This window comes from Cydia splendana, chromosome 9, assembly GCF_910591565.1.
Source record: "Cydia splendana chromosome 9, ilCydSple1.2, whole genome shotgun sequence".
In the NCBI taxonomy this organism is placed as follows: domain Eukaryota; kingdom Metazoa; phylum Arthropoda; class Insecta; order Lepidoptera; family Tortricidae; genus Cydia; species Cydia splendana.
Window position 1 is genome coordinate 18,077,189 of NC_085968.1, and position 24,598 is coordinate 18,101,786.

At 37.3% G+C, this 24,598-nt stretch overlaps 1 protein-coding gene across 8 annotated transcripts in view; it reads right to left on the bottom strand.

The window, feature by feature from the left end:
* Positions 1-24,598, bottom strand: part of LOC134793779 (polypyrimidine tract-binding protein 2) — a 635,946-nt gene that overhangs the window by 78,171 nt on the left and 533,177 nt on the right. For all 8 annotated transcript variants that reach the window (XM_063765447.1, XM_063765452.1, XM_063765451.1 and 5 more), the window contains one exon: positions 3,381-3,482. In XM_063765447.1, coding sequence (XP_063621517.1) covers positions 3,381-3,482 — 102 coding nt within the window. The remainder of the gene's footprint in view (positions 1-3,380; positions 3,483-24,598) is intronic.

The window sequence follows — 24,598 nt, forward strand, 5'->3', positions numbered from 1 at the left end:
ACAAATGTAAATTAACGTAAGTAGGTACCGTAAACTCTGGTAACTATAACTATGGTCCAGTTGTTAACTATTGATTACTAACCCGTGGAGCACCCTAGTATCACACGTGTGATACTAACTCAATTTGGGTCGTAGCGACTCAGTATCAGACGTGTTACTACATATAAATATGGGTCAAATTACTTTGCATCAATTTGTTGTATGATGGGCGTTCGACGGGTTGATGAGCCTTTTTAATTTGTACTTGTTACATTTATTATGGAGCTTAGATATACTAATGTTTTTTCTATATCAGATACTCAACATATTTGAAAAATAACTATACATATTTTACTGGAACTTGAATTTGGACCATAGATAGTTGTTCGTTGTGGACTAAAGTTACCTGAGTTTACGGTAATTATTAGCATTCAAAAAAATTCCTTTCTATTTATTTTGACCTATAAAATTCATTATAGTATATCTAATTGTGTCTTCAAAAATGTTAAGCCTTCTTATTTAAATACAAATATAGGTCTGGTGCTCGAGTTACAGGAAAGGTTCAGAAATACGCGATTCGTTTATGACGTAGAGCTTGTAACTAATGAACTTTTAACCGTGACTAAGTCCGCGTTTGTGCTTCTCCAGACTCCAGAACTCTAACTACGTACTTATTCACAATAAATTTCATTTAAATAGGTTAAGCATAAAATGCATTGTGGACAGAGACCATACACACAGTGGCGTAGCTAGGGGGGGGGGGGGGGGCGGCCCGCCCCGGGTGTCACCCATTTAGGGGTGACACCCGACCGTCAACATCAGTAGTGTCATCTATAAAAATTCGTATAAAACTGTGGCAGATTGCACAATCTCCATTAAGGAAATAATATACAACGTGCCCACGAGGAACCCGGGAGATTTTGACAGTATATTCCTGATCATATTTAATGACTAAAATGTCCTATAAACTGTTTTGGAATTCGCCTAGTTTCAGAGTCCAGTACCACCAGCCAGCTAAAAAAACATCTTTTTATTATTACTTTAGTGCAAAACGTTTTTTAGGGTTCCGTACCCAAAGGGTAAAAACGGGACCCTATTACTAAGACTCCGCTGTCCGTCCGTCCGTCCGTCTGTCACCAGGCTGTATGTCATGAACTGTGATAGCTAGGCAGTTGAAATTTTCACAGATGATGTATTTCTGTTGCTGCTATAACAACAAATACTAAAAAGTACGGAACCCTCGGTGGGCGAGTCGGACTCGCACTTGTCCGGTTTTTTGAAGGCGATGTTGCTACTAAGGGACCTAGTCCAAATATCCTTATTGATAGAATGTAAAAAAGTGACAAGTACACTTTGCAAAAACTAGGTTATACAAAAAAAGTTAAAATTCTTTTTGAGTGATAGTTTTTTCAAATAGCATTTATATTTTATGTACAAATACGTACAAAAATTCGAAAAATATTTTTTTTTGGCGAAATTGACGTAAAGTCTTTTAGTATTTTTTCCTTATTTTGGCCTCAGAAATGCGTGGTTAAAATCTCTCGGGTTCCTCGTGGGCACCTGGTATGTAACAATAATGGGTCATTTGTCTAATTTTTTTCGTAACGAAAATTAACCATACAAAAATGCAAATTTGTATTGCTAACATTCGTAATGAAACTGAGAAAATTAAGAAAAGGTGAGATTAAGTTTTCTTAATTTTCTCAGTTTCGTTACGAATGTTAGCTATAAAAAAATTGCAATTTTGTATGGATAATTTTCGTTACGAAACTGAGAGTGTTAAGAAAAAATTAGACAAAAATACAAAAAAATTGCAAATGACCCTAATATGTTGGCGCCTCGTAGGTTTTTTTTATTCAGAAAAGTTTTTTTTATTATGTGATTATTTCTGTAATTGAGAAACTATGTCTCTGTTTCTAATTGGGTGACTCTAGACTATTTCAAATATATTGTGAAATGGGATTTTACAGAATCTCTACCAAATCTCGCACTTGGCAAAAAAGTTTTTAATTGTTTTAACATAAATTATTTGTATGTATATCTTTCACGGGACAATGATGAATCGGAACTTTGGGAGGCGTGCGCGGAGCCCAAGCCAACACGTAGATGCCCTTTTACACTTATGAAATGTGGGTTACACCGAGCGGATGCTGTCCCCGTGTCATAGAACGCACGCAGAGGCAACTCCCGCCAGGGTATGGAGTGGACTAAAATGAAAGCGATGGAGTATATTGTGAGCTATGGAATATTAAACATAAATTACTATTACTTTTTTAAATAAGTAATTATATTTTACAATTTGATTGAATTTTGGGGTGACACCCACAATTTCCTCCCCGGGTGCCACCCATGCTAGCTACGCCACTGCTGATACACAATACATAACAACCAGTCGTGCATAGGCATAAAACCAAAAGTGCCATTTCAAATTAGATTCATTCATATTTTTTTCCCGATCGGTTCCCTATAGATTAGATTTCAAAATCTGTGAGGCTGAGTGTGAAACGTTAAAAAAAAGGAAAATTTGATTATACTTGCGCCGTAGCAATAAGATTATGTTCAAAAATTTTATATCACTCAATGTTCGATTGGGAAAATTATCTATTACCCTGGCATCGGAAGACGGGTGAGATTATTAATAATTTTCCCCCGAATTCGCAAGGGAAGCCGTTCGGGCCACCTTCCCTTTTCTTTTTTTTATTTTGGTCGTTTAATGTCTAACCTTTTTATCATCCTTTTGTTGAAAATAAGAATATTTACTGCAGGAAACATTCGTTTGAAAGGTTAGAGCGCTAAAGTGGTACAGTCTAGGGGGGAATTAGTCAATTATTAATACATAGGTATATATTTTTGATTCTGTTTACACTGAGAGAAAAGGATAACAAAAACACGAATTTACGAATCCGGGGACAAGGAGAGTCAACTAATAGGAACAAATTGACTTTTGCAATTTCTATTAGTTCTTGCAATTTCTATTATCTGTTTGTCGAAATTAGATTTAGGATTACTGAGCTGTTTGTAGAAATAAATAAACTTTACAAAAATAGTGAAACGTCTATAATTATTACTAAACTTCATTTTTTCCCCCAGTACAGAACTGTTTTTTAATTCCTGGTTTAGTTTACTAATGATTTTTCTCTCAGTGTAAAAACTTTAAGGTAATTTCTTGCTAATAAACACCTTATGAAATGCGTGGTAGGTAATTCAAATATGCGGCAACGTCACATCGACAGCGATCACACGGCTCTCAATTTGTCGTGTTGCGTAGGTGATGATTCGAGTTTAAATCAGCGGTAACTACAAAATGAACCAAACATCTCTTTTTGATATCGCTCGATAGAAAGAGACAAATGATTGACATATAACGTCAGCTAGTGTTTACAAGACAGAGTAAAAGTTACCTTTTTGGCAGCAGAGTCTTGGTTGTTGTTGTCGGCGTGGTGCGGAGCGGCGGGCGCCATGACGGTGACGCCACTCTGCGACAGAAGCTCGTCGGAGCCCCTCTGCAACAACGACACGGTTCATTAGAAAAAAAACCTAGAAAATTATAACACAAGTTGCTTTCCAAAAGTAAAGGATTTCAAAATTAAGATCAAATCTCGTAAAATAACTCCGCGATAGTTGAAGTGAGCTCTTTTACGACGCGTAAGTATATGTAGTATGTGTGTAAAATAAGTTGGTATAGTTAACTAATCGACTTGTGAACCGGTTTTTTGTAACTTGACTTAAATTTAAATTTATAGCTTTAATACGTAGAAAAATAGAGGGTAAAAATATCTAAAGATAGATGCTGGTTGAGCTTGAAGAGCAAAACCATTTAGGTTATAAATAAAAGAAGTCGAATTTTTAGGTACGTACGCCTTAAATATTATAATGGAATAGATTACCAAATTAGCTTTAACGTCAATTATAATATATTATGTATATTAATAGTGTAATCAATCAGAAAACTCGAAATAGTAAGCATTAGGCGATAACACTGGTAACTAAATATAAAGGTGGGAGGACTGGGAGGTAACACTATAGTAGCATTAATTCGCAATATATATAAAATAATCCACCATAAGCTTCGCTCCGCCAAAAAAATATTTCTTAACGTTGAACCCGGGGATCAATCTCAATTTAAGACAGCAAAATGACAAACCGCCGTCGTTAAACACACCGGGCGAAGTATAAATCACGCAATGTAATAAAGCAAATGTACAAATGACACAGCGACGGAGACGCCGCGACTCGCGGCATACTCACACCTGCGTGCGCTGTCGCTCCGCCGGCGCATCCGTCAACCCAGACACATAATAAACCCAGAGCACATCACTCTTACCCTTCCTCGTCCCACCCGAAAAAATACAAACCTGTCAACGCGAGTTACACTAAATCGGCAGTGATTAAAATGATCCAAGACGTAAAAAAACTGATTACACTAACAGCGGGAATCCCATTTAGCGGCATAAAGCTTTCATTGTAGAAAAAATAACCGTTTTCTCTGAAATAAAACCGGTTTCTGCGAGGTGCTATTCCTTAGAGTAATTTCGGAGAGCGCATGTAATAATTGCCCGAAATTAAATAAAATTTTTCACAACAAAGAAACAACGGGGATGGAAATTTTATACTGAAATTGCAGATTCTGCGGGAAGGGAAGGCAGTTTTCGTTTACATCACAATGTTTCTTTTTAATGGAGAAAAATGTCGGTTAAAGAGATCGTGTTGCATTCCCAGTTAATATTGAATAATCGGATTGAAGTAAGGATTATTCTTCCAGGTTACGTTTGCTTTTTTTATACCACATCGGTGGCAAACAAGCATAAGGCCCGCTGCAACTACCGGGGTGTTACATGCGTGTTGCAATAATAGTAGGTACATTGTGCAACGTGGGGAGTAAGTGGAATATTGTACGAGAGTCTAATATATTGACGACAGTCGTAGGCTGGAGTGCATTAAAGAGTCGAGTCGATATTCTTACCCCCGGAGTTACACACAATGTTTTTCATCACACTTGTGAAGAAAAAATAAAATTTTAAGCGAAGTCATTCTTAAATACCTACGGTGAGATTTCAAACATTCGTCCGCTTTATTGAAATTTTTTGGCAGTGTAGGCATCGAAAACACAGACCCATCGACATTCAGCCACAATTGAAAATTGTGTAAAAATATATTAAACATTTTTAAGCATAAACAAAAATATTAAATAATAAACGTCGGTATTTTAAAAGTAAAACTCCTTTATACCTTGACTTTAAACAAAGTATTTTACTTATAACCTGGCTTGACATGGCTTGTATGAATTAATGACATAATAAAAAAATGCTGTAACTCCCTAGAGAGTTATAGCTTTTATTCACAATCCATAACTCCCGCGGGAACAATATAGGCCTTTGTCCTTCAGTACACCTGCATGAAATAAGGTATTTTTCGAGCAAGTGTGATGAAAATGATTAAAACATTGAGCGTGAGTTTTAAAAATAATATTGTCTTAATTTTAATACAGTATATGAAAATCAAAACAAATTTGATTTTTATCGTCGAATGCGGCTCCTAGTATCGGACAGAACTTCAGTATATAGCTTCATTACCGAACGCCAAAATACCAGTACTTATTAAATGCCGATAAAATTACAATCATTTCCCAACGGACTTTCGATTAATTGCATTGTGTAAATACTGGAATTAATTTATTAATTATTAAATCGTTCTACAAAAATAAAACTATTACACGTTCGACTTTATATATGAAGCGCATTTATGTTGGATTCTTATTCCGTCGTTTTATACTGAAACGTTTCTCCAATATGTCATTTGAATGAACGTGATACGAAGGGCCTTCATATCAGAATAGCTGGAATAAAATATCCATGACATGAAAGGAGAAGTTTGCTTAGATCAAGATGAGCGAGCGGTCCAATCCTATAGATTGTGGGTCTCGACGATATGTTTACGCGGCTAAAGAAAGGAACTTCAAAATCTTTTCTTATCGATGCGTATTCGCTTTCTATTACTAAAATTAAATAGTATCTTTAGCTATTCTATATACCTCTAAAGATATTTTGTATTATTAGGATAATGCGTGCCTAACTTTGCTGAACCCAAAGCGTAGCCAACTTTGCTGAGGAGTTATCGGCGATTGTATTTGATAACATGTGTTTTTGAAAACCGCAATGTATCTATATAGAAAACAGTGTCAAAACCAGATAATATCGTATTTTATTGATCTAAATCAACTAGTAGAACACAATGGAATTCTGTTTAATCTGTAAAATTAGGTACTCGATAATATTGACTTATAGATACTTAGGTATGTTTATCAACGTCTTATTTTATTTGACCTTTTGTATCAACTGTTATTGCTCATAAACCATCTGTTTTTATACAAGTATCCTTAACGATGTCTGCTCTTACTAAACACAAAATATGAAAATTGTATCGCAGTAGTGATATCATTATGGCTACACGTAGATTTCAATGTTTCCTCTATTATAGTTATAATAAGCTTATTTTACGTTGCCTCCAAAACTACAATCCTTATACATTGTTTATTTCAGCAGGTATAATACAGGATAAAGTTTAGGATAGCGTAATTGTACTTAACTAATGTCGTTTAGTATCATTAACAGGTCTTCTCTACCTATAGGTACCTACCTAATATTATGTAAGTTTATAAAAACAAGAAACGAAAGTGAATTATAATAATAAAAATAAAACTAATGCATTAATAGACTACTTGACTTATTACTACTTCGTAAAGACGGGCCCTTACGAACACGAAGTGAGCCAGTTCAATGGTGCGCAGCAATTAACAGGTTGGTATTAACAGATCTATCTAAAGATAGTTAATCCACAAAATGTTGTAGTGATGAAAAATATTATCACCACTTTAGGTATAGGCGAAGTACTATAAAAAGTACCATATTAGCAGCGTGATAAATATGGATAGGCCTGCGATAGTACAGCATTCTACTACTTGTGTTTGAGCTAAGCGACGGACTGAACAACCGATGTCGGAGGAACGAGTGTGGCAAAACTACAACATAGAACAAACTGAAAAAAAAAAACAATTATAAAATGTAAGTACCATTATCTTAATGCTAATCTGTTCTGACTGTTCTGCCAACGATACTATACAAAACCACATGTTAAATTACATATAGCCTAGAGGTAAGAAAATACGAGCGTTTGACGATAGAAATGAAATATCACTTCGGCATTTATGACGTCATTGTTTCTGAGAGCGGTTCTGATTTGAAAAAGGACAAAAAGGCTGGGATATGCGGCGTCTAATAATTTTTATTGCTATTTCACGAGCTCGAAGTCGGATTTAACTCGGCGTGTGTAAATTATGATTTAATTTAATAACCTTTGAATGCGTACACATAAAACGTTTTTACGTGACATAATATACTTTTCATTAATGGTCGCGTGTTGCTCATGGGATTTTATTCACCTTTCGGGATCAACTTATTTGACGGTGTTATTGAATCTTTTGCGGGGACATGCTTGGTAAAATATAAATTCCGCTAGGCACAACGTGATCGTGCAAAATACAATAATCGGGCAGTCTCATCATTTAAATACACTTTTTGTGACTGCAGACGTGCAGTTAATTTAATTTAAACCATATTAGTTACCAACATTAAAGTTAGTAATAAATTATGTAATATATAATTTTATCCAATTAAACACACCGAGAATTTGAAGGTAGGTTTATACATAGAGGTGACTGAACAAAAGAAACGAGTAGTAAATACGAGTTATAAAATGTAATCGAGAGTCTCAAAGAAAGCTTTGCTGTTTGAAATTCTCTTGAAGGGACCAGAAAATTGTTAAAATAGAATTTCAAAAGTGTAAAGGAATTGCACTTAGAACTAATGGATTAAATACAAAGGTTTCAAAGCCACTAATTACTAAAAATACAACTGAAATAAGAGCAGGGTTACACGAACAATTTTTATATTTCTTGACTTTGATCAATGTATATTTCAGGTTACTTATTATATGAATGCTTGTGCTCGTTAAAATGCTCGTGCATGAAGGATAATATTACGTATTCATATGAGTATTAAAGCACAAACATTTGTTATTGGGGAGCATATTTTACGTTTAAACGCGATAGAACTCAAAAGGTACCTGTTAAATATAAAATTCGCCTGCCTGTTATTGTTTTTACTCTTTATCAAACTAAACATGATATACAAGTTCTCGATTGCAAATCCAAGGGTTAGCATAAAAATCAACCCAAATTCCCGAAGTGCTAGGATCTTAACAACTTCACTTAGATTTTCTACGCGAAGATCTCATCATTCATTCATTCAATTTATGAGCTGGGCTCTTGACTAAAGGACTGGCAGACAACTTCACCGACCGACATGTCGGTGCAGCGTGATGAAGTTGTCTGCCAGTCCTTTAGTGGCCTGGTACGACACGGCCACTACATGATCCTTTACTTGGCTCATATAACTATTTATTGGTCTTCCTCTCCCTCTCCTTCCATTTATTTTCCCTTCTATGATGTATCTGATGAAGTGGTTGTGTCGTAGCAGGTGGCATCATTTTTCCTCTTCTATTTTTCGACGTAGATCTCAAAGGTTCCCGCGGCCGCATCGCATGTGCCACATCCGTCTCCCGCCAAGAAGCAAGTAAGATGTCGAAATTAACGATCTCGATAATATTTGCCGGCTCCGAGCCACCAGCGCGACTCGTTATTAATTGCACCAATTTGTCCCGTGCTTATAACCGGCATTTGTCAAGGCCCCACCCGCTACGAATGATTTTCGCACTAACTTCATAATCGATATTCGCAAGTGTCGATTGTCGAAACTTTTTGGCCCAACTTCGATATTAAGACCGTCTCGAGTCATTAATAAACTAAACCGGCACGTTTGACTTAAGAAATTTTAGACACTACAATTACTTTATTAATAAACGTCTATCAAACTCAATTTTCTACACGAGGCTTTTAGTTTTTAATTTGTAATAAAAAAATAATTATACCTAAGAGACGCAATTTAAGCTTTATGCACAAGGACTTTATGTAGATTATAAAAATTCTTCAACACGCAGCATGAAAGTTGAGAATAGTGATAACTAGGAGGCAAACCTCTTAGCCCCAGAACAATATAAGGAGACATTACTCCTTGTCACAACTCTACTTTATAGGGAAAACAGCGGCGAGTTTCCAAGAACAAAGTTTAAGTAGGGGCTGGTAGGTTTCTTAATGAATAGAGACGTCAGCCTTAACCGCTCGGCGCAGCTCACATAATGTTATGAACTTCGTCCACTGTGAACTAATCTTGTCAATTGGACGAACGAGTTGGTTAAATTTCAATACCCGCTAATATTATGAATAGGTACTGATTCTTAGCGTGATAATTGTTGAAGTATAGGTTGTGTGAAATTGTATAGTGAGGGTTGGGGCAACGGAATATACATATGTAGGGTCGATTTTATATTTATTACATATTTAGAGGTTGCATTTTTCGTTTACATGTAGATCACTACAGACAGTTTATATACCTACTCGTACGAGCTCCATTATTTTATAAACTGGCTCAGATTAATTTACAAACTGTGGCGCAATAATTATAGGTACCTAACATAATCACAAGTAAATAAGTATTAAACAACAAGCAAAGCTTGAAAGATATAAACGATCATACACCTACTAAAATTTGCAAAAAATGACACGTATCTAAGTAAAATTATGCATTAACTTAAACCAGTTCATAATAATACAGTCTAGGCAGTGTCACATCGGCCAGATTTACTACATTGTTAGCGCAAACTAATCCGCGCTTGAGAAAAGTTTAACTATAAAATTAAAGCGAAGCAGCGGGGGAGACAAAATGCACCGTTTAGACTTTCATTTGCACACAAGGATTCGTTAAGGGTGTTTCTTCTGTGTCTAAGTACTAAATATAACTGCGTTTTGAATCTTTATATTTCTAAAACCAATCATTGAGTAAATACCTAGTATGTCTAACTGGCCTTTGACATTTGGTCAATAATGGCTTCAATGTATACCTAAGTAATCTGACCTTGTTACCAATAGATAAATTATTATATTCTTACATTTCACTCGTACATAAACGTAAAAATAAACTGTGTTCTATTTTAGCAGTAAACAAACCCTTCCATTTGTATATGGACTGATTGATACGATTGAATGCCATTAAAGCATGACATCGGTTACAAAAATATTATGCTACGAACGAGTACACTGTAAATATTCACCCGACCGTATTAACGCATCGATTTTATTTATTTATAACGAGTGAATATTACGCGTTGTCCTTCATTTAATCATTTAGGTACGAAGTGAGAAGGATAAAATCGTCCGATCGCTCTGTTGTGTTTTTGAATCTAGTTTACTAACGTCTATTATATTTAATGATTTAAATACCATGGTACCATCAACGACACATTTCACTGAAAACGGTCGGCCCTTAACCATCTACCATAATGTCGAGTGTTCTTCTTGAGCAACGGCTAGAGACATAAGTGCAAATAAATATTATGGGCCAGTCTCACAAGACAATGAAAAACTCTTGGTAAAATACAACCTACTGACGTTTGGTGTCATTAGAAACACTGATTTCATATTTATTGCTACTACATATATGTTTCTAAATAATTCATCAAATACAATTCGCAACGCGGTCCCAAATAAAACCGGCCAATAAGCCGTTCGCAATCGATATCACTTGACTCTCCGAAGACAACAAATAGGTTCTTTATATCAACGTAGGAAGGTAAAAATTCCCCTTCTCAATGGGCCGTGCGGAATCTAAAGCGATCGTAATTCCGGCGGGCAATATTCTGCTTTTTCATATTTTCCTTCTGCCTGGCGAATGTATCGCACCCGATACACGGCCGCGATTTCGTTTGTTATTTTGAGCCCTCTCACGCCACTCCAATTTACTACATCGACACGTGAAGCATACGTTAAACAAATATAAGAAATTGCTCCGCTTCTTAACTCAAGAGTACATTATAGATTTACAATGTACTCGATGAACAGTCAACGCACTTGTTAGTCTTAATAATGCTAGTGCATGGACAAAACTTTCTCTGTCTTTTACTTGTTAGATGTAATATCTGCAACACTCTTCTCTAACGGCCCAATTCGAACTTTAAGATACGTCCATTAATAGATCTAGAAACGATATGGACTAGATGTGTCAGTGTCAAAAGTGACGTTTTTTGACACTGACATATCTGATCCATAGCGTTTATAGATCTATTAACTGACGTATCTTAAAGTTCGAATCGGGCTGTCCGAGTAAGACAAGCCTAATTTCAAAGAGCATGTACCTACGAGACAATACATAATATACAATGTATAAAATTGTATTAATTTTATTATCAAAATATTCTCAGACATCGTCAAAATATGCATTAATGGTGAGTATATAGATATACGCAAAAGATGGTAGCTTCAAAGGCAGTGCTGTGTTGACATTTGGCTCGGAGCGGGGCGGGCTGCCTCAGATATTTAGTCGCCGGTGGCGCTCCAAGACAAATAGAACCACTGAGATTTAAATACTTTTTCGTAAGTCCGTACCTACATTCCCACATTCCGCCTTTGAAGGGTTGTGTTTGGGTTTCTTTCATTCGTTAAAATTGTTTAAGAAAATGGAAGATTTATTTTGTAATACTTACTTTTATTGAGAAAAAAAAACAAACGTTTTATAATACTAAGTCAACGCAGACAAAGCCAAAGTTGTCACAAGCGTTAATTTAGATAGAGAAGGACCATTACGTCTTAAGGACACATCCCATCAGAAACCTCGATGACTCTCGACCCTTGTTCGAGTGATTACGTTACACAAAAGTATTACAGCGTAATTCACTAAAATCGGGAGAAAGTTTCGCAAAGTCTTTACACTACAAAGCATTTGGGCGGATAAAGTAAATGTGGGACCGAAAAACCGATAGTGGTCTGGGAGCAAAAGCCTCGTGTCAAAATAGTGGCGTCAAAACATCGTGTTAATGGACTTACGGAGTGTAGTGCTCGGAAGGCTTTGCTGCAACATTAACCCTGTTACAAGTTTTAAATGGTATTAGAGTTAGTTGAAAACTCGTAATAAACGATTTGTACACTCTATAAATCTTTTGAAAAGATATAAGCATAGAACTACTCGTAAAATATTACTTTGAAAGAATTATAGAGAACAATTTGTTTTTTTTTTCTTCTATTTAAAAAACATTGATATTTATTAAAATATAGTTTCTATTAAAACTGTTTATAACTATGGTATTCGCGCAGTATCGAAAAACAGATACCAGACATAACACACGATTAGTAAAATGTATTATGTAAAACTACCAAGCTTTTGACATACCTATAGAGTATACACGTTAGGTACTCAATAATACTCATATATTCAATAGAATATTTACCAAATCAAAGCATAAGTCTGAATTCTATATTCTATGATTTAGATAAGAGTATTATTTCAGACCGACCGAACGTAGTTGGAACAAACACAACTAATGGCAATCTCAAATTTTGGGAGATTAAAGAGCTTATGTTCTTAAATCGGTGCGGGTAACGGAGTCGGACAAACACTTTGCCACTTCACAACGTTACCTGGCCGGGCAAGTGGTCGCGGGGAGACAAAGTAAATATGTCCCCGGTACGCGCCTCCCCACATTTTATCGGGGAGCGATCGGCTCACGGGTCGGGAAATGAATTTAAAACGTGTTTGCGGGTAATCTGTTATCGGTCCCTTGTCTCCTGCTTGAATATAGACGTTCGGACCGGCATTATATCTTTGCGGAGATTTTGAAACACCCACCGATATTGTGGACCTAAAGTCGAGTGCAGGCAGGAAAAATAATGGGATTGAATCGCATTTTAAGGCATTCATACGAGGGTAAAATATGATTCATGTTGCACATCAGTTAAACATTTCGAAAATGAATTCTTGGATTGATCGTTTGCCGAAGCAGCTTGCTCATCGGAATTTTAATTTATTTATTTTTCCCTGATTAAATCCTGACGTTCGCTAGCATTAAGTTAGTCTGACTCAAACCTAATTGAATTTTAATACTCACTCGTAGCGTAATAACATAAAAAATAAAATAAAGCATACACAGCAAAAGGCTAATTAAAAAATATAGTTTGCCTCATCTATCGTATTATAAGCACATTGTGTGAAATAAAGCCAAATTATGTGCAGAAGCAGGTTAATTATTTCGTCATAAGAGCCCTCGTAAGCCACCGTACAGCGCTTTAGCTGAGCTCAGGGGGCCATAAAAGCAACATAATACGCGGCAAAGTAAAGATCTTATTATTAAAGTATGTACGAAACCATCGCAGGTAATATATCGTAAAATAAAACTTGTACGAAAATGCAGGTATAGACAGGAGCCCCTCAAGGCGCCGTTGGCACAGCCAATGAGCGCGGCCTAAATCCACGTGGATTCAGCGTGGACATCGGTAAGGATTGAATACAGCAAGCTGGGTGGATTTCTATGGAAAATGCAGACTTTATGGTAGCTGAGGGATAAGTTTCCATTTGAAATTGAAGAGAAACTGAAAACGCTTCCTTGTCTCCCGCAGGGGCTGTTGCAACAAGCTGAATAAAAATTCAGGTGCACATAAAAATATTTACACAAAGAGAATTCATGAAATTCAAATTCTTAATAAACCTGTTTTACTAACACAATCTCTTACTACCAAAAACATGTGTGAAAAATAAAAGTAACAGTCAAAAAATGTAGATGCAGGTGAAAAATTTTAACGAAAAATTATTCAGTAGCAAAACGTTTCTTTGGCGAAAACGAGACTAAGTCCCGGAAACGCCCATTTACATAGACGATGTAGACGCGATGGTGCGTGGCGACTTCAAATGGGAATTATAATACCAAATTGAATACAAAACTTTCCTTTCAGTACCGAGTAATGGAGAAGTCTATGCACCGGAACAGTCGAAAAGACAAATAGAACGAGAGACATTCGCTCTGTTAAAATAATAAGTGCTGGATGTCGTTTTGGACAGTTCTATCGCATTTTTTGTAACGATAAATTTTTACGCTTTGATCTTTCCAATTCAAATAGGCTTTTTTCTCGTTGAATCAGAAGTTATAGGAATATTTCAAAAGCTTTAAGTGAGGTGACGGAGCGGATTTTCCTTTCCACCGGCTATATCGTTCTGATTGAAATGCAAATGAAATGGTGTCCGTTCAGAACGTATTTATTCTATCTGCCTTTTGGTTAATCTTTGAAATTAGGGAAGTATTTTACAAATTTATAACAGCTGCAAAAAAAGTATTGTAATATAATGTGTATTCGTCTATTACATTGTTAGTTAAAATGTAAATGCGCTGCGACAACCTATTTAGAGTGAATAGCATCTCAAAAGTCAATATTCCATTTTGTGTCTTGAGCTGTTTTACTATTCAACGAGGACCCAGACTGCAGAAACATCGCTGATGAGTCGCTTTCAGTCTACATCGTTAGTGTTTTACTTGGAAATGACTTGCTGAACTCGCACTTACTCAAGACCACCTTCGGTGAGCTCAACAGAGTTGTTACCTCAAATCCGAACAAGTTATACAACGAAACAAGCTGCAACAAAAACATTTGCCTATGCCGACGTTAGTGAATTGTTCTCCCGCTCGTGACTGGGTAATTTCCATACATTTCAAGTTCCATCGCCTGCGGGACGTTCGTTCTTTTGTTGATAAATGTTTGACGGGAACTCCGGGGACGCCATTAAAAGTTTTTTCGTGAATAATTCGAGTTTACATACGCAAATGTTTACTCGTAAGTTTACCCGCGCTCACCTATTCGATGATTTCTTTTGAAACTACGGAGTCGAGTAACTAAACTCTTGTCTAGGTGAATTGGGAATGACATACAACACACTTTGCGAGTTGAATTGGGTAACACCAACCTCTACAAATTTGAGCGTTCTTCAAAGAAGAGTATGTCTAAAGGCAGCCCAAATGGCATTTGTTGGAAGTAAGTTTGGAGCGATAATTCACTGCAGGGCGCTCAGCAGATTGTCTGCAAGGTAGACAAAAAGCCCGCGATGTCACGAAGGCGAGATTGCGTGGATAAGCGACCGTGCTCCGCTCCTGCGGGTTAAGCTTAGCTTTCACAACTTCTAAGTCTATCGGTTGCAAGTTTGTTCAAGCGGCGAATGTCAATACATGCACCGTTACAGGTTGATTGAAAGAAATGGTTGTGCTAATTAATTTAGGAAAGCAAGGATACTAGAATCGAAGATGAAGGAGATGATGTCACGACAGAGGAAACAAGAAAACTGCTCATACATTATGATGCAAAAGGCAAGGACGCATTTTATCTTGTTTTTTTTCCCGCATTTTATTTCCAAATTTACATTATAAACCTAAATATAAGGCAATAGAAAAAAATTGTAATACAAAGACATCCTGGTTCAGTATTTTTATTTTTATTTACTTTACTTTGCTGTCCCAGTACTGGGCTGGGTTCACTATAACCAAACTTAAAAGTTTCTGATATCAAAGTTCGAAGTGCAGTAGTGTTTCGAGAACGATAAAGTAATATAGCCGGTTAATCTCTAGAATGTATTTAAGAAGTTTCTGGTATCAAATTGCTCTTAAGTGCAGCAGTGTTCCAAATAGGAAAAATGGATAATACTTTTTAATCTCTCGAAGCCAAGTTTATTGTGAAAAAGCGCCCTGGAGTATTTATGCTTTACGAAAAGTAAAATTACTAAATACTAATAAAAGTACTAATAAGACAAATGTACTAAGAAGCAAAGAGTCTTCGGATGAATTATGTCACTACAATAAAAATAAAACAATGTATGTATGAAACTTTAGAACAAGATGTTAAATACATATATCTCCGTATAATGTTACAAATTGGCAATCTTCTACGCAGGTTCTATGGCAATTTTAAGGAATGTAGGGTATATTGATATTGTGAGGTAAATTTGCCAAGTATTCAATTAAGAGAAGTTAACGAGAAGCGCAAGTACCCGAGGGATTTGTTTATTAGTTACTTACCAAAAGGAATTACTAGACTTGTTAAGCAAACTTTACTTGTGCTAATAGTCGTTTTATCATTTAGTAATAATACAAGAATTGAACATTAAGTGTTGTAATATATAAAGAAGGCTTTATGATTATTTTTGTGTTAATTATACCATTTCTTAGGTAAATTTAATTATTTTTGCGAGAACTATTTGAGTAAGCTTTAAAAAGGTTTTAATTGTGGATATAAATAGTTTAACATTAATTCTTATTGAAAAAGATCCCGTTTTTCGCATGATGAAAATAAAACATTACTTACAGAAACAATTAAAGACATACTGCCGTATTCGAACTTCAAGATATTCACAAGAGACGACACGTACTAGATCCATTCTAGATAGGTTATAGTTAAGATATCAACTAAATCTCTTTTGCAGCGCAATTCGGGCAACCAATATCACTTTTCCGTTAGATAGAGTAAGATATCTATTAGATGTGAATTGGATCTCTAAGTCATATCCTGTGGAAATCGTGCAATGGTATCTCTAGAATCGCGCAAATGTCAAATTTGACAGGTTAGATCTTAAACATATCGTTATCGTATCTTGGTGATGACACTGATGACTAAAAGATATCTAATAGATGTCTATTTCAAAATCCGAATCGGGCCCATATTCACATTAGAGCTAGCAAAATAAGTACATAGCTGGATCACATCAAAGGACGACGCAAATCGAGGGCGTCCGCATCAAGTCTCGTACGACAAATTATGTGCTCGCGAACAGATAGTGATATTGTCGTCCCAAAAACACTTTTCCCTTGTTTTCTCACGAAATGGGGAAGGAAGAGCTAGTTCGGGAAGACAGCTTGATCCGGCACGCGGCCGTTTGAGGGGCAGCAACAAGTCTAACGCCCCTACGTTTGAAATCAAACTTTATTTTGATAGCCACAGAGATGGCTTTAGCTAAAAGGGTTAAGAGATAATAAAAGAATTCATACGTGCTTAACGTATGGCAAGACGGCGGAGAAGAGAGAAAGTTAAAGTGATGGAGCGTAACTGGCATTAAGTAAATTGTTTGTCAAAGAAACACGAACGTTTTGGTTCGTTATATAAATGTAATACGAAAAGTTTAGCGTAAGTATATTGAATTGCATTTTGCTTATGATATCTGAACATATTATGTTTTATAGATACCGGGTTCTCAAGAAATTGTATGTCAAGGGAGGGAAACCGGGAAAACTGATTGTGCATCCCCGTTTCATTGTAACGACTGTCGTCGACGCTCGATATAGACGAAGGACGGGCACTTGCTACAAGAGAAAGTTATGAAAGGAGAAGATTTGGGAAAAAATGAAACTGCGGTAAACAATAGCGACGCGGCGGTCGCAGGCGTCTGCACAAGTTTTCAATAACAAAACTTATGCTGGCGGCAAGTTAAGAAACTTGACTGCGGTCCGATATGCTTGTCAACTAAAATACACTTTTAAATGCAAATTAAATGTTGCTGAAAGAAAACGGGAATAAAAAGCTAGCGATAGGTGTTTGTATGTGGCGAGAGGCGGAGGTTTGGGTTCGCCGCGAGCTGAGTGGGTTAAATGGACCGTGGACGTGGCTAGGACCGTTGCACTTGTTGCAATTTCTCTCCACTCCACTACTTAATTTTAGCGAGTGCGCCCTTACGTTCACTATAGACGAATGGCGTTAATTTCGTCCGAGAACGTAAGGTCCATTATACTAATTGCGAGCCACATTTCGTCTAAGCATCTGGAACTCCAGCGGTGTAGACTCGGAACGAACTCGAGAAAATTCACAGAAACCTACAGGCAAAAGTGGAAGGGAACTTTGGTAATATTCCTAATTGAGCTTTTAATGAAATTAAAAGAGTGAGGACACGTCGTGATTCAAAGGATTCTGAGTCCCCGTTAGCGAGGAATACTCTCAGATAAATTACTTAGACGGTTCGGCGCGCATACAAATCGACCCGCGATTCTCAATATTTCACGGCTCGACTTACGCTCTGCTACTTTGGTGTTTATGAACGTTTAGATTTATTTAATTCTACACCCGTATGTTGCCAATCTCTGTAGGTACTTAGATACATACTCACGACGTTATTTATGAACAGAATAACTAGAAAGTCGGTTTGCAGCATCGATTATTCGTTCATTCAACTATGAATATAGATCTAGAGCTCACTGACGAAAGCTCATGTAAGTCAGCAAGGGCGTATTTGACTAGACTGTCGTATCATGTGATCACATATTTATACTTCTTTGTAAAATCAACAACGTTATAATGAATCTAGTTTATAGTATCCACGAGATTTCATATATTGTAAAGATTTGTATAATGTGATGTGCCGCTAATAGAACACGAATAGGTACTGTTCCACGGCTGTGGACCGAATTAATATGTATCTATAAATAGGTACATCCGAGTTCTTAAACGCTTGCACCGTATCTTCAATTGTATCAAGTGATATTTTATAGCCATATTTATATGATAAATCGCATGTACGAGTTTCATAGCGACATCAAATAATGCGAAACACTCCTAAATCAGCCGACGACGTCAGGCAATTTCCGTTAAGCCGTCATGCCGTAATTTTATTGCTAATCGCGTCACGGAAAGAATTTCCGATACGGCACCGAGCTTCCGAGTCAGTGGGCCTACCGCGAACCAAGTTCGACGTGTTGCCTCTCTGTCGCACTTGTAAATTCGTACTTAAGTGTGACAAGGAGGCAACACGTCAAACGTGGTTCGCGGTAGGCCCTCAGAGGTGCTGCGATATTGTCGTCGAAGACGCAAATAACAGGATCATAGGACACCGGTGTTCGGCGGAATGGCCGAGTCGAAGGGGCGAATCAATTAGGCCCTCTCTGAATTGCGTAACGACCCTAGTTACGATCGCAGCGAGTCGCTCGCAGCTGCTTTTTGCTCATCCAACCTCTTGTTATTGCGCAATCGACATCCAGAGCCTCAGATTAAGATATCAAGTATTCATTAAAGCTTTCTCGTAAAATGTAGTTTTATTAAACTGGGACCCCGGTCTAGGGGAGGGATCTGCGAGGATAGAACGCGGTTATTTACGTCACTGTTAAAGTAATAGGAAATATTTTGTCGAAACTTTCAGGAAATGGCTTTTTTCGCGGCTTTGCTTGCGACATAAGGAGTATTACTGTGGGGCAAATCCGAGATGGCAAATTTTGTTCTTTGGTGGATGATTTTACTTGAAACAGCACCCCAAAAAGTTGAAGTGTGCAAAAGTAACAGAATCGTCCATATTCGTACGAACGTGTTTGATGTTATTACTACACAGTTTCTATTAACTTCAATAAATTGATTAAACAAGAGGGAGGTATTATACTCATTGTAAGTATTCGGTATATCGTAAACTCGTATTCGTTGCTCATGAGTAGGATACATAGAAATATCATGTTTACAAACACACCTAACAAGGTCGTAAGGTTGAGACCCGTGTTAAAGTTAAACTTGGTTCAAAAACGTATCTTTTGATAGGGGTCCCCCTGCGGTTGACCCGGCGATAGAGTTGCGTTGGAGCTATCCATTAATTGTGGTGGGTCTGCCCGCCTATAACTACCCGTCGCTAACAAGCCAATAAATTAGACAACATTTAACTTTTTACCAGAATGAAGGTTAAGTTTTTCATCTGCATCTGTGTACTTTGTACTTTAGATGTCTATTTTGACGTGGGACGAAGCGCTATATTTGCCTAAGTCGTGACCATTATGTAGGGAATAATACCTAATCATGTGGTCAGCTTTTAATTTATCTAACTTTAAACGTTGACAAATCAACCACAAAAACTATTATAAAGTAGAAACTCTGGACAAATTGCACGAAAACAAGAATGTTGCTGAATAATCCGATACATTCGTTTCTTGAATACCTGTCTATTCATTTATAATAAATACCTATTCATTAAGTTTTAATAATATAAGCGTAACGTACAAAATGTTTCCTTGTAAATTAATTTCAGTAGAAATTTCATCATGTTTATATTAATTTACCTGCGTAATTTAACTCGCAGGTCCGAATACTTTTGGGTCGCGATCATTATTTTCAACTTTGCTAAAACTCATAATATCGACTTGGTGTGTTATAATTTTACATTTTCTAGCAAAATTTTGATCTCAAGTTATGATATGTATATATATAGTCCTCCATGTCGTGTCCGACAACGGCGACCTTCACTAATTCCTCTGATGAGCACGTATATGGCTCGCAAAACCGAACTTAGTTTTAAATGTCCGATCGCACTGTGCACAGTAAAGCTGCCCTTGGCCGTTATAAGTGTAAGCGTAGGACGGCTTAGGTCGAGACTCCCGTTGAAGGCGCTTTTGGTCCAGGTGTTCAAGTCGAGCTTCTTCGAAAGTAGCTACACCTTCTCTTACCTTATTGCGCCATTCCGATCTCTTAACCGCAAGCTCCTCCCAACGCTCAGATGGGATGTCGCAAGCTTTGAGATGGCGCTTCAGAACGTCTTTATATCGCAGAAACTGTCCCCCGTGGCTACGTTTCCCATCCTTGAGTTCCGAATAGAAAACGGATTTAGGGAGTCTACAGTCATCCATGCGACAGACGTGGCCACTCCAACTTAGTTGGCTTTTCATTAGAATGGCCTCCATACCGGGCATATTGGCTCGACGTAATACCTCCGCGTTAGTCACACGACCTTGCCACTTAATTCTGATTACGCTGCGTAAACAACGCATGTGGAAAGTGTCAAGCTTTCTGATGTCTCCCTTGTACAGGCACCAAGACTCTGAAGCGTACGTAAGTATTGGAAGCACCATGGCCTTGTATACAGAAAGCTTGGATTGGAGTTTCAGATCGTGCGACTTCCAAACACGTTGGTTTAATTTTCCAAATGTGGCTGCAGCTTTGGCTATGCGTGATGGAATCTCTGAGGCAAGGCGATTATCGCTTCGGATTTGGCTACCGAGGTATTTGAAGCTTGTAACGTCTTTCAATGCTGAGTTACCCAAGACAATTGAAGTATTATCAGCGCTGGTACCTCTGGTTGGTTGTTTCAGAACTTGTGTCTTACTGACGCTTATCACCAAGCCAAATCTGTCGCACGAGTCGCTTAAAGATTCCATGGAGCCTTGAAGTGCATTTAAGCTGTTGGCCATCAAGCACACATCATCGGCATAGAGGACCTCCAGAACGGAAACCTGACGGACTTTTTGTTTTGCTCTGAAACGTGAAATATCAAACACCCCCATGTCTGATCGTACATTCAGATGAATTGGTTCGTTGCTTCGGCTAAGTGTGTCCCTCATCACCGCCGAGAAATACAGAGCGAACAAAGTGGGAGCCATAACGCAGCCCTGCTTTACACCACTAGTAACTAAGAATGAGTCAGAAAATTTGCTGTTATGCTGGACCTTGGCTGTCATATTGACATGAAACTGCTTTATCAGGTTTACTAGCTTTGATGGACAGCCAATTTTCTCTAAAATTAACCAGAGAGCCAGGCGTGGGACTCGGTCAAAGGCCTTTTCGAGATCTACAAAACACATGAACAGAGGACGGTTTTGCTCTGCACATTTTTCTTGTATTTGTTTTACAACAACATGATATGTATACCTACATAATGAAAGACTGCAGTGGATTAGACGGATTACATTATTTTGTAAAGGTATTAAAACTTGACGGTTTAATAATAAGTCCTTACAATGTAATAAATTTTGAAGCTTCAAATAAAATTTAACTATTAAAGATAAAGCATGTTGTAGCAACTATTTATGTAAGTACCTAATTATTTTTCCAGCAATAGACATCGGAATAGAAACAAGTAAATGGATCAACTTGAATTAATTAAAATAGCTACACCCTTTTTTTTCTTTTAAGTTATGGGGCCCCAAAAGTGACCCACATTACAGGTAACACCGAAAGGGAAAAACCGAAAAAACGTAAAATTAATTAATCCAAATTGAATCGTCAAGCCGACACGGGCAACTTTTGGTGCGTCCCGTAGATTGCGGCGAGAGGGGAGCGCTTTAGATGCAAAGTCGTAAGCGCCGTTGACGAGTAGGGCTTTACGCCCTTTGAGTGAGTTGGTGTCGTGTGTGAATTATTTAGAGGCGGTCAACGGGAGCTACTGACTGGCAATTAATGAAGAGGCCCTAGCCGTTTGTCAATGCGGCGTCGGGGTGGCCACTCCCAAGCCGGCACCTATCTGTTCCTTGCCGTTCTCCTCAGGGGAATCCGAGGACTGTATTTCCATTTGTACGAGATTTGAGATTTCGTCCGAACAGGTTTAAAACCTCGAACCTGTGCTCCGTAATTATGAGTAAATAATTTTAAAATCAATTTTCCTGAAAATATACTAAAATGTGCGTGATACAAATGTACGCAGTTGTTACCGAATCATAGGCGTTTTTAAATAATTATCCCTATCGCAATAACGGGAAATGTGTATTTAAAGCTAAATCTCGAGAAAATAGTTTATTTTTGCTGCTGCATGCATGACTGCATGTCTGAAATGGGTAAATCATTCTGAATCAATCAGGAATTGAACATGGAACCTTACACAGAAGCTACCTTCATTGATCCAATCACCCCTTAAATAAATAAAATAAAAAGCTCCCTTAGCCCAGTATTATCGAGACAGCAATATTCCGAACGGCGATTATAAATCTATTGAAGAGGTCGGTAGCGGGCCAACCGAGGTCGCCGTTAATTTTAATGGTTAGATTTATTTGTACCCGATTAAGGTCTGAGATCAGTTATGAAAAATAAGTACCCTCATCTGTTATTTAATTTGGAACACAGGCCTTATTGGTTAGTAACCAAACACATTATCGGTCTGCAGCTGATGTATAGTCAGTCAGAGAATTTTAGTAAGCAAAATAATTAAACTTATGACCTACAAACAGCGTATTAAAATCATTCAGCGCTGGGCACCTTGCTAATAAGGCTCATAGTACCAATATATAGAAAATGGTAAAGTTTTATGTGAAGTTAATTTGATATACAATACAAGTATACATACATATATGATATATATGAAAAAAAAATAACTAAATTTAAACCAAAAACATTTACAACTTCAGCATAATGTATGTTTAATTTAAATAACAGATTAAGGTATACATTTCTAATAACGGATCTGGTTCTATAAACAGAAACACGGGGTCTGATCAAATTCCGAGGCGGCGTGTAAGCGCCCTCGCAACGACGTTAGTCGCCCGAGCCGCGGCGTAATCGCCCCGTTTAAATATAATTGCAATAAGTTAATAAAATCCCACAGCAATTTTAATTAATTTGTGGCGACACAGTCGCCCAATTAAATGGGGATTTCGAAAATTTCATAAAGCAACCCCGCATGGTAAACGCCCGTTGTTACGCTTGTTTTTGCGGTCTGATTGTAAATGCGTTGATTTCAAAAAGCGCGTAAGTAAATATCTGCAGAAGGGTTTTCATTTGCTGATTGAACAAGCCAGAGCAGCAAGCACTTCAAATAATCATTGTATACATTTTTAATCATCCTTCATTATGGATTCTTTTAACCTGCGCAATTGTCGGAATTGTGCTTTTAAAATTATCTGGGTCAGTTGTCATACTAAGCGGTTGAGGTTCTTTGATAAAATGATCGGTTGGTTACTCTTAAGCAGTCTGTTGGCGTATAAGTGTACTGGTCTTAGTTGATAAGTTGATGGCAAAAAATTGAAGGATTGGATGAACGTATGTGTAGCTTTAAGGAAGCTGTATCTCATTCGAATCTACAGGGTAAACTCTAGCGTATCAAAACTTGACTATTAGAATTTCTCAAGACACGCAAAGATCTTCGACTTAGCATATCGACCTGCTTTAATTAGACACTCAGATCAAGTCGACTCAGATAAGGTTCATCTAAAACATTTTCTCATTTATTTAGTTACTTTTTATTGCAAGCGACTTTTTAGAGACTAACTTACTCGAAATAGCAGTTAATAAAAAAGAAGGGTCAAAATAAGATTGGGTATTTGTCTTGTATACGTGGCCGTAAATATTGTTGTGATAACTATGTTTGGAAACGTAGACTACTTAATTTCAAAATCTGACAATCAATACACGTCATTATATGCGTTCACGCATATTTTGTTGTTACCTATGACGAAGGAATTAACATGGACTTGTGTAATGGATGGCGTAGAAGGAGCAGTGTTGGGTGTAGGGCGAGTTCTCAGTTCTTATTGTAAATATGCATTAGGGCGGATGACGCCGGCTTTGGTCCCTCATTACGGCGATGTGCCGTCAAAGACGTCGCCGATCTAGGGCCGTTCCAATTGCTGACGAAGCTTGGAGAGCAATGGGCTCGAGTGGAACAACTAATGCCTCCTAATATTCGATTTTTCAAATGTCCGAAGTAGCTCTTAAGTAATAATTAACATTCAGACGACTTTTAAAATCCAAATATTTAAAATATAAGTATTTAAGTTTTAGATTGATACCAAAAAACAAAAGAATATAGGTGTGACTTTAACCAAATTTTGTTTTGTAGCAACATTAAAGTAAATTGAATAGGTAAGTCCTTCAAAAAACGCTTAACACTTTAATTTATACTGGACTATTCATAAATTATCGAACGCTCGAACGAGACCAGGTAGGTACGAAATTTCGCCAGTTTTATAAGTCCTGGAAACT